General features: G+C 40.9%; 1 protein-coding gene across 1 annotated transcript in view; it reads left to right on the top strand.

The window, feature by feature from the left end:
• Positions 1 to 14,105, top strand: part of PIK3C2G (phosphatidylinositol-4-phosphate 3-kinase catalytic subunit type 2 gamma) — a 278,262-nt gene that overhangs the window by 36,338 nt on the left and 227,819 nt on the right. Inside the window, exons 8-9 of the mRNA XM_073335036.1 lie at positions 8,547 to 8,669; positions 14,014 to 14,047. Coding sequence (XP_073191137.1) covers positions 8,547 to 8,669; positions 14,014 to 14,047 — 157 coding nt within the window. The remainder of the gene's footprint in view (positions 1 to 8,546; positions 8,670 to 14,013; positions 14,048 to 14,105) is intronic.

Genomic DNA, 14,105 nt, shown 5'->3' with positions numbered 1-14,105 from the left:
CTAGCCATCAAAGGCTAAACAAACCTGAAGACTAGACACCACGACACTGGACACCACGCAATCATTTGTTGCAGTCTACAAATATTTGTAGTTTACCCTAGCGTAAACTCATGATACTTAAATTTTAGCATGAGTTAGTTAACAGATGTTAAAAACAGTGTTTTTGCAGTGTTGATATGGCCACAGTTTACCTCAGGATCAGGGCCTAAATTTGTGCCTTGTTGAGTTCACAATCCTTACCTGAAACTACAGTTGTGTTGTCTTTATTCTTCACTGTGTTACACCAGTTTTAGGCGAGTTGTAACTCCATTGTAACACAGCAGAGAATTGGGCTGTGTATGTGAAATTTTCCATGCACATAAAAACTACTATTAGAATTAATTGTTATGGTAGCTGGCCTGAAAAAGTTATGAAGTGGTCATGGAATCTGCCTGTTTAGCTTGCAGCAGTGCAGGAAGTTAGGAGGGTAAGTCCATCCCTATTCAGTAGAGCACTTAACTTTAAGCCAGTGGGACTTAGGTACTTGCTTAACATTAAACATGTGGTTAAGTGCTTTGCTGAACTCAGACCTTAGTCTGGCCTCCAGCTCTGGTTTTAAGGTGGCAGATCTCCAGGTCCTCAGTAAATTTGTTTCAGTCATTTTACATACCCACATCTTCAAATCCCGTAAGTCATGAGTATTTGTTGAAAAACTCCAAAGTTGTGGAATCCATAAGTGAGATCCATGGCAGAACTGTAGTCCTTGCTATTATTAATGTACAGTAAATGCCCTGCAAGCTAGATGCTGCTATTACAAAATGAAAATCAGAAAGATAGAAGTATGGAATATTTGGCACAAGAGATGCAGTTTGACCAAACATGTATGGAGCATTTCCACAGAATTAATGCCCTAAACATTAGCCATTCTGATCGCCCGAATCATCTCTTGTAATTTTGAATAAAATTCCAGTTAGCCTGTAAAGAAACTTTTTGTTTAACTTTTGATAAAGGGGATGTTCCACAGTGGGATGGTGTTTTAATTATAGAAATTATTTAAGCATCAAAATATCCTCCAAAAGTTATATTATTAAATAGTAAAAAGAAAAGGAGTACTTGTGGCATCTTAGAGACTAACCAATTTATATGAGCATAAGCTTTTGTGAGCTACAGCTCACTTCATCGGATGCATAAAGTGGAAAGTACAGTGAGGAGATTTTATATGTACACACAGACCATGAAAAAATATACATTGTAAGTGATCACTCTCCTTACAATGTATATTTTTTCATGGTCTGTATGTACATATAAAATCTCCTCACTGTACTTTCCACTTTATGCATCTGATGAAGTGAGCTGTAGCTCACGAAAGCTCATGCTCAAATAAATTGGTTAGTCTCTAAGGTGCCACAAGTCCTCCTTTTCTTTTTGCGAATACAGACTAACGCGGCTGCTACTCTGAAACCTATTAAATAGTAGTATTTAAATATTTTCAGTAAAATAAAACATGTACATTATGTTGACTTTAATTCCTCCTGAATTTTAGGACATTTAGAACAAAAGCCTCCCATAATATCTACAGAAAAATGAGTGTCTCTGTGTTAAGTCCATTAAGGCGAAATCAATGTGATATATCTATATATGGAAAGGGAAGACTCTCCAGGTATTAAATGTCTGTCTGGAAAGAGAGATGATGAGAGAAAAATCTATCATCAGTCATATCTAGTTTAAAATATTTTTCATATCTTTGTCCCTTAAGGCAATAAGACCCACGCCTTGGGAGTACCAAGTCCATAAACCATACCTATTTATAAAATGTCTTGCTTCACACTTAACGGCACGTTATATCATGGAAATGCAAACACTCTTCAAAACTTTCCAACGTGCTTTTTATAGGAATCCACAATGTATTCTGAAAATGTTAAACAAGATAGTTTTCCTCCAGAGGAAGTACAGCCATCACCCTATTCATGGATTAGCCTTGTGTGTCTGCAGTGATAATGTATTACTCTGAAAACTCCTGTGTGTCCGTGTGTCTGTAGAGATAAAGTCCCCTGTGTTACAAATTCATATCCACATGTGGAAAAGAAAAATAGTAATATTCTCCAGGTCCGTACAATAAAAAAACCCACATAATCCTCTGGTTTTGTCATTGTTAAGGTGGTGACAAAGCTGTCCCATTTTAGCAGCTCCCGCCAGTATGGTTATGTGTACTCTGTACATACAGAGAGGAAAATCTGCAAGCATTTAATTTAAAAATCAACATGATGGGGGGAGGGGAAAGGAGGAAGAAAGGAAAATGCAATAATTAAAAAGGGACAGGTTAGAAAGTGATGAATCAATTTAAGGCTGAAGGAAGCTCCAAAGTTTGTTAGCGAACACAAACAACCATAAGCAATTTCCTTCCCCTTCAATCCTAAGGCCATATTTTCTTTTAAACAGTGTGTTCATTTTATTTTTCAAAATTCTGTGAGAGAGTGTGCCCAATATATCCCTGCTCTAATTAAGTCAGGGGAGTTAGACCAGTGATAGTTATTCCATGTATTTATTTATTTGCATTAATGATAGATATTAACCTTCTTGTTACAGTTCAGTTACAGGCCTTCAGCTTAGAAATAAAAAAGTTTATTTTAGGGGCAATTTTTCCCTTTCGGCCATAGAAATGGATGAGTTACAAAAGTAATTTTATCAGCACATAAACACACTGTAGCTCACTGAAAGGAATGTTATCAGTACAGAGACATAGAGAATATTTTAGGAGGAGAGTTTTTGCTTGCTCGGGGAATGTATTTCTGTCTTTAAGGCGGTCAGTAGTACAAATAAAGAAGGAATCCATGTTAATTATTTTAAATATTCTCCCCAATATAGAGTATGTAGTATTTACAGAGATCCCCTTTTAGATTCCTGGAGTCATAGAGTTTAAGGCCAGAAGGGACAACCAGATCATCTAATCTGAATATCACAGGCCACCAAAACCACCCAGCACCCACGCCCTAAAGCCAACAACCTATATTAGACCACCGTATTTCAGCCTGCAGGACACTAGACTGTTGTGTGCCACAGACAGAGAGTAGGAAGGAGCACCAATGCCTGAAGCCCCCGCAATGGCAAGGAAATGACTACCTGAAATATACCCAGGTAATCCTGGCAAATGACCCACACTACAAACAGCAGAGGAAGGCAAAATAAACACCTAAGGTCACTGCCTATCTGATCTGGTGGAAAATTCCTTCCCAACCCCACATATGGTGATGAGTTAGATCCATAGCATGTGAGCAAGAAGTAGGCAATCAAGCTCCTGAGGAAGAGACTGATGGCACCCCACCCCAGAGCCCTGCCCCCCACTCCAGTGCCCCATCTCCAGCCATGGCCATCCCTGATGCTTCAGAGGTAGGACATAAAACAAAAAAATGAGAATAAACTGGGAGAGGGGAAGTTGCTTCCTGACTCCTGCAGGGGGCTGGCTGAAACCGTGAACAATGAGCTTTTAGGAACGAAACATGTTAACTTGAAGTGAGCCCCAGGGCTGCTGCCAAGCCCTGTGCCTCACCATTACAAGCAACCCTGTCGTACAGTCATACGCATACATTTGTCTAGTGCTCTCCTAAAGTTGTTTTGCCCTCCCACCTCCTATTGGGAGGCTGTTCCTGAATCTCACCCCTCTGATGGTTAGAAACATTCTTCAAGTTCCAGCCAGAATTTGTTCATGACCTGTTTGTATCCATCAGTTCTTGTGCCATCATTGTCTCTTAGCTTAAATAGCTCTTCGCCATCCTTGATATTTACCCTGTATGTATTTGTATAGAGCAACTATATCCCCTCTGTCTTCTTTTTGCAATACTAAACAAGCCAAGCTCTTCCAGTCTCCTGTTAAACTGGTTCCTCCATTCCCTGGATCATCCTAAGAGCTCTTCGCTGTACTTGTTCTAGTTTAAATTCATCTTTCTTGAACATGGGTGACCAGACTTGCACACAGTATTCGAAATGAGGTCTTACCAATGCCTTGTAAAATGGCATTAATATTTTTCTCTCTCTCCTGGAAACGACTTGCCTGGCTCTTCGTAGGATCACCTTTGTCTTTTTCACAGCCTCATCACAGAGGTGGTTCATAGTAATCCTGTGATCAACCCACACACTCTGGTCTCTGTCCTCTGCCATTTCCAGCCCCCAGCTTGTCGAAGAAATTCATATTATTAGACCCTAAATGAATGACTTTGCACTTTATACTATTGAATTTCATCCCATTTCTGTCACTCCCATCTTCAACATTATCCAGATCTTCCTGCATAATATTCTGATCTTCCTCTGTAATGACGATGCCTCCCAACTTTGTATCATCTGCAAATTTTAATAGCGTACTCCTAGTTTTTGTGTCAAGATCATTAATAAAAAATTGAATAATACTGTTCCCAAGACCAGTGCTTGAGGAACTCCAGTAGTAAGTTTCCCTCCAGTCTGATAATTCACCTTTTCGCACAACCCACTGCCTTCTCCCCTTTAGCCAGTTCTTTACCCACTTTACTTTTCTTGTATTTGGAAAATACAGTCTGCTCAAATTTAACTAATAATTTCTCATGTGGTACTGTGTCAATTGTTTAATGAAGTCCAAAGATATTAGATCTACTACATTTCCATTAGCTAAAAAAATCAGCTATCTTCTCAAAGAGAGAGAAAAGGTGAGTTTGGCACAATCTAACTTCAGTAAACCCTCATTGCATTATGTCCCTTTTTGTTTATCCCATTAATTTAATTATTGTTTCCTTCATAATTTGTTCTAAAGCCTTGCATACGACTGAGGTTTAGACTAACAAGTTTTTAATTGCCCAAATCACTTTTTCCCTTTCTTAAGTATAGGTTCAACATTAGCTATTCTCCAGTCATATGGTATTAATACGTCTGAATATACAGCTGTATTAAAAATCCTTATTACCAGACCAGCAATTTCATGTGTTCATTCTTTCAGTATTCTGGGATGTAAATTATCCCTTCATCCTGATTTGAGTGTATTAAACTCTTTAAGTTTTTGTTTCACCTCAGATGAAATAAGTTTTATTTCTAGACACTCATTCCCATGAGCCTTATTGCCTTCCTGCACATGTTCTATATTATTATCCTTATTGAAAACAGAGGCAATTTATTTATTTAGTTTTTGTGCCATACCTAGATTATCTTTAATCTTCTTCCCATTCACACTGCATAGTGGTCCAACCTCATCCTTCTTTATTGTCTATTTATGAAACTAATAAACCTCTTATTATTTATTTTAATTTCCTTGGCAAGATCTGTTTCTTCTTGACTTTTTGCAGTTCTCATTTTATTCCTACGTTTTCTAATCTCCACAGTGTAGTTTTCTTTGCTGATCAGTCCCCTTTTCCATTCCCTCTAGGCTCTCTGCTTACTCCTAATAACCTTTTTGAGGAGGGTATTCATCTACCTGTGTATGGAGTCTTTACCTACAAGTTTTTTCCCCTTGCTTGTGATGCAAATTTTCAGTTTTTGCACTGTTGATTTGAAGAAATTGCAAGCCTCCTCCACATGTAAGTTCTTGAGCTCTTTAGTGCAGTTGATTTGGGAAATTAAAGGAATTTCCCAAAATCTGCCCCTTTGAAGTAAAAAGTCGTAGTTAATGACCTGGTTTTGATTATCCTTCCATTTAATTTAAACTGAATCAAGTCATCATCACTTGATCCAAGATTATTTCCTATGACCTTCTATGATGTCTTCACTACTTACCAAAACCAAGTCTAAAATAAACTACATCACTTCTTATTGATACAGTGACAATTTTGAAGGGAACTGACATCTATCACTTCCAGGAATAAATGGGACCTAACATAATTAGTAGCATTTATTTCTCAATCCATATCCAATATGTTTGTCTCCCATTATGACACAATTTCCAATAGTACTTATCTTTCTAATCATATTTGAAGAGATGTCTATCCATATGAGTGTGACCCTAGGGGTCTATAGCAACCCCCTAACATTAGGCAACAATTGTAAAAGAGGTTGAATCAGGATAAAGTGATTTTGACCCAAACAAATTTTCACTGATGTACAACACTATCCTATCCTATCTGTCCTAAGCAGCACATACCCTTCAGTACCTGTATTCAACTTATGAGTGCTTTTCACCAGGTTTCTGTAATCCCTGTAATACCTGGTTTGACCTCCTTGTAGACTTTAAGGTCAGAAGGGACCATCATCATCATCTAGTCTGACCTCCTGCACTTTGCACATCACAAAACCTTACCCACCCACTGCTGTAATAGACCCCTAATCTCTAGCTGATTTACTGAAGTCCTCAAATCCTGGTTTAAAGACTTCTAGTTACAGAGAATTCACCATTTACACTAGTTTAAACCTGCAAGTAACCTATGCCCCATGCTGCAGAGGAAGGTGAAAAATCCCCAGGGTCTCTTCCAGTCTGACCCAGGGGGAAATTCCTTCCCAATCCCAAATATGGTGATCAGTTATATCCTGAGCATGTGGCCAAGATCCTGTCCCAGTAGTTCCAGTTCCTCCATTTTATTTACACTCCTCACATTAGTGTACAAATATTTCCATTGTTTCTCTAGGACCTCACCCAGTTTTCTATCTGGATTAGAGATAATACTTTCACTAACTGTAACAACTACTTGTCTACCACTCCACTCAATATTTGTAATTTTTTTCTCTGTGGTGTTGATACTCTTACTTTGTGATGTTCCATTATCCTTTACTATATCTTCATTTAGCCGATTTTCCTCCTCCTGTGTATTGAAGTCCAGTCGTGGAGATTTCATGAGTCTCTCCCAACCTTCTCCTCTCATCTCCTAGTTAAAAGCCTTCTTATCAATCATGCCAGCCTTGGTCCCAAAACTTTAATACTCATGTGAAGTCCATCAGTTGAGAAGAGTCTCTTCTTTCTCTGAATATCTTCCAATGGTCAGTCATCCCAAAGCCTTCCTCATAGAACCAATCCTTGAGCCATCTGTTGATTATCATTATCTTGTCATGTCTTCAACCTTCTTCTCTAGGGACCAGAAGAATTCAGCTGAAAATCACCTAAGTTTCCTCTTCTTTAAGCACCTTACCCAGCCAAGTATACTCATCCTTGAGACATTCTAGTGGAAATCGAGCAATGTCATTCATCCCAACATGCAGCACAATCAGTGGATTCATCTATGCTCCCATCCGGATCCTCATCAGCTTCATGTCCACACCTCGTATCCTTGCTGCTGGCAGACAGCATGCTCTCCTCTGAATCTGGTCTGGTGAGAGACCTGATGATTCTTCTGAGTATGGAGTCCCCAACCACATAGATCTGTCTCATCCTGGTGTTGGAATGAATCTGTCTTTTGTTCTGTGTCGTAGTCCCCGATACATCATCCTCACTTTTCTTTAAACTCCAGTTTCTGGTTTTCTCTGTCATCTCTCTCTCTCTCTCTCTCCTGTAGGGACTGGCTTCCCTTCTTTTCTTCCTTGCCATTGTATCTTCTACTTGTCTCCTCCTCATTCCACAAATCTTGAGTTGTCTGTACCACCTCCTCTCTCCTGTCCTGCATTATGCCTTCAAATTCCCAATTTAATTCCATCATTATCTCCAGCTGCATCTCTAATTTCTGCCATGAGTTCTATCAGGTGACATTTCATGCCTGAGTAGCTTCCATCGGATACCCACTCAAGGATAATATACTCTTTTGGGTCACAAATTCTTAAATACACATCATATATCTGGAACAACTCAGTTTGTGTAAAAGACCATGTAATTTGGCCAATGGGCTTGTAAAATACAATATTTTAAAGGTCTGGACTTTATCTTCATGAACATTTAATAGATTGGAAATTATACATTTTTTGCAGAAAAACAGGTTGCAAAATACTCAGTTTCCTTTCCGTGTGTCAGAGGTAATTACTTGAAGGAGTCCGTACTTCTAGGAAGGAGGAACTTGGCTCTGCAGAATGGCTCATTGGTATGAGTAGGAGACAAAAAGTGACATTAACTCTGAGGGTTCGTGAAAAGCTTTTGAAGTTTCCAATTCATCCAGTTGAAGTTTCCAAGTCATCCGGTTCAAGTTTCCACAGAACTTGTTTGTTCAGAATTTGTGTTGTTTTTTTTTTAATGAAACCCAGCTAAACCACCATGTTTTGCTTTAAAAATCAATCTTAGAGGCTAAGTTTGTCACAGTTTTCAATCAAAACAAGGAATTAGTCCGAGAAGCTTAGCTTAGCTTAGATATGCCAAAAGGTTCTTGGACCTCCACAAAACCTTTGGTGAAACTGGCCTGACTCTTTCAGGTATGTAACCAAACACCGAAGCAGGTGATGCCTGGCTTGTTAAAGATTTCATTAGGAAAGTTTCACCCTGCTCTATAGGAATCATGTAAGGCATATAGAGTTTCGCACCTGCTATCTTGAAGACTTTGCTACTCCTCAGTGGTCTGCAAAGTTCCTGGGTTTATGTATGGTGTCTTGTCTTTTGTGCCAGACTTATTTTTGGATGCACCCACAGACTTCAGTTTAACTTAGTGATAAGGTTTTTGTGAGGTTTTTCTATTAAATGGGGTTTTTCTCCTTGCCGTCAACAGCATAAAGTGGATAAAGTAATTGAAGAAGCTAAAGCAATCTGCAGCTTTCTCTGTTCTGTGGAAACCAGGGCTATTACTGATGCAGTCAAGAAACTCCGTTCAGTGCCACTGGGAAAAACACAGGTAAAGGATGCACTGAAACCTTTACAAGGTTGGCCTGAAGTGCTGATGTCCTATTCCCTCTTGGACACCATAACTTAAGTAGGTATCATTCATTTCTTCATTGATCAAGATGATGAGTCGAGATACTGCCTTGCTACTTATTTTCTCAGAGGTGAATATTAGGAAGAGGCAGCTTAAAAAGAGAAAAGGTTGTGAGCAATGAAACGTATGACTAGAAAGCAATAAAAGGTCGGTCTTGTGGGTAAGGTACTGAACTTGGACATAGGATAGTTGGATTGTGTTCCCAGCTCTGCCATAAAATTCTTGTGTGACCTTGAGCAAGTCATGTAGGATTAGGTTAGCAGAGGTTCTGAGCACTCAAAGCTCCATTTTAAGTCAGTATCTGGGGAATGCAGGTACTCCGCACTACTGAAAATGAGGCCATTAATCACTGTGGGTTAGTCTTGCTAATGGTTTCTCACATTAATGAAATTCGTACTTCAGCACAACTTTATGGAGGGCCGGGTAGGGAAGGCTGTGCCTCCCCAAACAGCCTGGCCCCCGCCCCCTATCCACCCCCTATCCGCCCCCTCCCACTTCCTGCCCCCTGACTACCTCCCTCAGAACTCCCGACCCATCCCATCCCATCTCCCCCTGCTCCTTGACCCCTAACCGCCCCCCCAGGACCCCACCCCTACCCAACCCCCCCATCCCCTGACTGTTCCAACCCCTATCCACACCCCCGCCCCCTAACAGCCCCCCCAGGATCTTACTGCCTATCCAACCCCATGCTCCAGGTCCCTGTCCCCTGACTGCCATGACCCCATCCACATCCCCGCCCCTAACCGCTCCCCGTGACCCCACCCCCTATTCAACTCCCCCTGCTCCCCATTCCCTGACTTGCCCCCCCCCCCGAACCTCCACCCCATCCAACCGCCCTCTGCTCCCTGTCCCCTGACTGCCCCTCGGGACTGCCTGCCCCTTGTCCAACCCCCGCGCTCCCCGCCCTCTTACCATGTTGGAGCCAGCCACGCCGCCATGCTGCCCGACAGGAGTGGCGGGCCAGAGTGCTGCCCACATGGTGGCGTGGCTGCGGGGGAGGGGAGACAGCGGGGGAGGGGTCGGGGGCTAGCCTCCCTGACCGGGAGCTCAGGGGCCAGGCAGGACTGGGCCACAGTTTGCCCACCTCTGTCCTAGACTATGCCATAAGAGTGGATAGCTCAATTTTCTCACGGTAAGTCAGACCAATTGGTTTCCTTTAATTTCTTCCCTAGCATTCCTTCTGGTTCATTGTTCATTGTTGTTAAGTCTAGTTTATATAGCACTCTGAATACGTTTGGTGCTTCACTGATAAGTGTATAAATCACTGTCATGTGTAGCTTCCAATCTAAACAGGTCTGTCAAATACCACACATCCTCTGGTGTGGTGTTAATTTAAATACAAATATTCACAAGAATAGTCTTCTGGTATTTCAGGTGACAAATGCAGTAGAGAAATAATAAAAAAAACTACAGCAGTTTATGACAAGGTGTATTGACTCTCATCTGTAGAATCCATCTACCATTTCTGGGGACAGAGATAAAAATCTTCCTCCTGAACACAGTATTTTCTTCAGTGCCATGCACTTAATAAACAGATGGCCGAGGAACCCAGTTCTTTGGGATGGGGAAAGGGCTAATTGTGGGATAATTGGTCTTTTAGAAATGAACTAAAGAGTATAAAAAGGAAAGAGGCTGAAACTGATTTTTTCAAATTGGTACTGAATTGGGAAATGGATTCCTCCCCAGACGAAGGGAGATTCTGGTTATGAAAGCCACTTTCCCTTTATTTCATCAGCACTCTTGAACCCAAATCCTAAGAAGCAACCTACATCCAGTTTGGGTCAGGCTTGCCTAACTTGTCAGAATCAGTTTTCAGATATTCCATTTGAAACCAGAGACAGAAATATCCAAATCATGGCCTGCCTTGGATACTTCTAATCGGAAAACTGCATCCTAAACGCAGCAATGAACTGGGGAGAAGGGGGGAAGAGCTATGATTGCAGGTCTTTTTGCATGAGTCTTAAGTTTCTGTTAGTGAATGAAATCCATTGAAAGCTTGGGCTCTGCATTTCTTCGGGGTTAGTTCCAGGTCCTGTAAAACTGTAAACTGGATTGGTTGGCAATTCAGCACTTAGGTGAGAGAACCCAAAGCATAAACTGTTCTGTAGCGAGAACTCTAGTTCACATGTCCCTGTGATGGGTTTCTCTTGTACTCCCAGCACTGGCTCAGTTCACTGCTCTGCCAGAGACATCCTCTGTAATGTTAACCAGGTAACACAGTCTCTCTGTGCTCAAGTTTGCCATACTGGAAATGGGCACAGTCATAATAATCCTTTTTCCTGTCTCGTCTCATTAAATCATGAGTTCTTCAGGGCAAGAGCTGCCTCTTATTATCTGCATGCACGGCACCTATCCCAGTGGAAACCCGGTCTCAGCTCGGATCTCTAAGTGCCGCTGTAAAGCAAGTAATAAATTGGTGGTGGTGGTGTTTACTCATCTGTTATGGTCCAGTCTGAACATTAGAAAGACGGTATTCTTTTCTGTGGGTTCTTTTCTGATAAAATACTTTCTCCCTAGCCCTGAATAGAACATCTAGATTGATACAAACTTTGCAAAAAAGTAGTTTCATGCTGATGAGATTTCTCTTCTGTCAACAGATCCTTTCCGGCTCGGTCAGCTGGCCTGGCTCGCTGTCCTTCCCGTGAATTAATCAAACGTATTAGATAGGTAAGTGGTCCATAGATCCCGAAGAATTAAGGGGAAAAAATGTGTCACCGGTGGCCAAAAAACACTGCATCGTATTTTTATGGGGCCAAAACTCCTACTTAGGACTTCAATGCACTAGCTAATTAGACTTGGGCAGCCCCTCAAACGTTCAGGGTTGCTGCAAAAGGAGCTGCTTCTCATCCAGGGGCAGCTGAATTATACATGAAATAAAAGCAGACAGACATTTTGTTGCACGTATAGCAACTCAAGTTCAACTCAGTTTTCTAGTATAATTTCCTATATATATATGTATAATATGTGTACAGATGCAGGTGTGGATAAATGATGAGCCAGATCTTCAGGAGGTATAACTTAGCTCATCATATCTATCTCTATATTTAGATGTGTTACCTGAATCAGTATTCAGCAGTTTGATATTTGATGATGGGCCAACTCCTCCAGTCCTTATTCAAGCAAAACTCACATTGAAGTCCTAAGTAGGAGTTTTGGCCCCATAAAAATACGGTGCAGTGTTTTTTGGCTACCGGTGACACATTTTTTCCCCTTGATTCTTCGGGATCTATGGACCACTTACCTATCTAATATGTCTGATTTAGGTGTTTCTGTAGTACCCATCAACATAGCAGCCAAAGTAGTGTAGCTTTCCTGTCGGGTTCTGTGGGTATAAGTCCCTATCTATTGAAAGCCTGAAATCAGGATGTGTAACTGGTTCAAGGATCATCCTTTTTCCAATTTTGGTGCCATTACTCAAATGAAATTTGCATAGCTACTTGCTGCATTCCTTGTGCTGCAGGATTATACACCAGGAAATAGAGAGATGCCAGAAGAACATTTCTATTTCCTTTCTCACATGGTTTCCTGGTTTTTAGAATACTGTGTATTGTGGTTTTGTTTGAAATACTTTTTACACATCCAATTGGCGGGTTGCCTGCACACACTAACCCCCAGGGAAACTGCTGCCTGCTCCTTCCAAGGTAAATTACATATGGTAATGTATTTTTGCATATCTTGCTGTGCTTCTATCTATGCCATCAACATTTATTTATAATAGTGCCTACATTTCTTCCAACCCTGTGTCTTTATTTAAATCACCCTCATTGCCATGAAAGCTCCCGTACTGTGGTTGGGAGATTATGAAAGAAGCTGGCATCCGTGATAGTTTCTGCATGAACTGACGGTGTCTCTCTCTAAAAGATTCATCCAGTCTTCCAGACATCCTGACCCTGGGAATTTTTAAAATCTATTCAAGGAAAATTCTGGGCCTGCTGTACAATTAATGTTTTTTATCCCTCTCTCACGCTCTCTTTTACTGTGATTCACAAAACGTCTTAGGAGACCAAATCCTGCCAGAACAGGCACTAATCCATTATATATTAAATGGGCTACAGTATGTTGAAATTATCAGAGCTGTTCCAGAAAGATTATTTACTTTACAAAATGCAAGAGAATAAAACAAAGGTCTCTGTTCTCATTTGTTTCACTGTGTAAAGATTGTGAGAAAACATCTCAAACCAGTACGCTTTTTCTTCCCTCAAGTAAGCATTGGACTTCCATGCATACTAACCAGCTGAGCGCTGCCTAACTAGCTGGGTACTACTACTGCTTGTATATGTCAGCTTTGAATGAATTAGAGCATTTAAAAGGATCCTGCTGAATTCAGGGACAACTAAAGTGTGGTCTCCCTGATCAACAGCAAAGGGATTAATGAGTATAAGGGAATAATTGACTCTTCAGTAGGGTGAGGGTTCCAACAGGGTGCTGTTAAGAAACAAACCAATGCCATACTGCAGTATTAACTTTATATAGGCATTTGTCTATGTTTCAGCTTTATATTTCAGCATTTATAGCATCTTGGTAAATATTAACTTATGAATGGTGCTTATGGCAAATGAGGACTTGGTGGCACAGCTGGTTAAAATTAAATTTTAAAGAATCGTCTATTAAATTATCTATGCACATAAATAATTGGTCTGATCTTTCAGAGGTTCTGAACACCAGGCACCTCCCAGTGAAGGAAGTGGGAGATGTTGTCTGCTCAGCACTTGTAGAAAATCAAGCTTCCGATTTAGCTATCTAGCTAGGAATTGGGAGCCTAACTTTTAGGCACCCCATTTGGAAAAGTTAATGCGGCTCTGTGTGGGTTGTGACATCTGTCTACATAGAATAACTTATAGAAATAGACAAGACATGCAAAGGGTGGGGGAGAGAAGATATTGTGATCCCCTCGGCTTCAGAGCCCAACCTCCAGCCTGAGCCACAGCGGCTACACAGCTATTGTTGAGCAAGCCCCAGAAGGCTGAATCTGTCCCCTCAGGCTCTGAGACTCATTGCTGTGGGCTGTGTAGATGTACCCTCAGTGACTTGCCTAAGATCATACAGGAAGCTTGTGATACAAACAGAAACCAAACCCTGATCTCCTGAGTCAAAATCCAGTACGTTCCTCTCATGATCTATGCTTCTCCCTTTTGCCCCAACTCCACGCAGTTCCCATAGGAAATCTCCATGCCTGACCAATACCATTTCCCACATCAATTAAAGCTGATGTTCAGTCTTTTCTGTATTATAAATACTCATGATTTTTTTCTTGTCTTTTTAGAATTCACTTCAAAATGTAGAAACTCCAGTCAGAGGTAAAGATGTTTCTTTTAGACATTAATACAAAAAATAAAAATCAGCAAAATACGCATT

The sequence above is a fragment of the Lepidochelys kempii genome, chromosome 1, assembly GCF_965140285.1.
Source record: "Lepidochelys kempii isolate rLepKem1 chromosome 1, rLepKem1.hap1, whole genome shotgun sequence".
Lineage (NCBI taxonomy): Eukaryota > Metazoa > Chordata > Testudines > Cheloniidae > Lepidochelys > Lepidochelys kempii.
The sequence above is the reverse complement of the archived record's forward strand: the minus strand, read 5'-3'. Positions and strand labels throughout refer to the sequence as shown.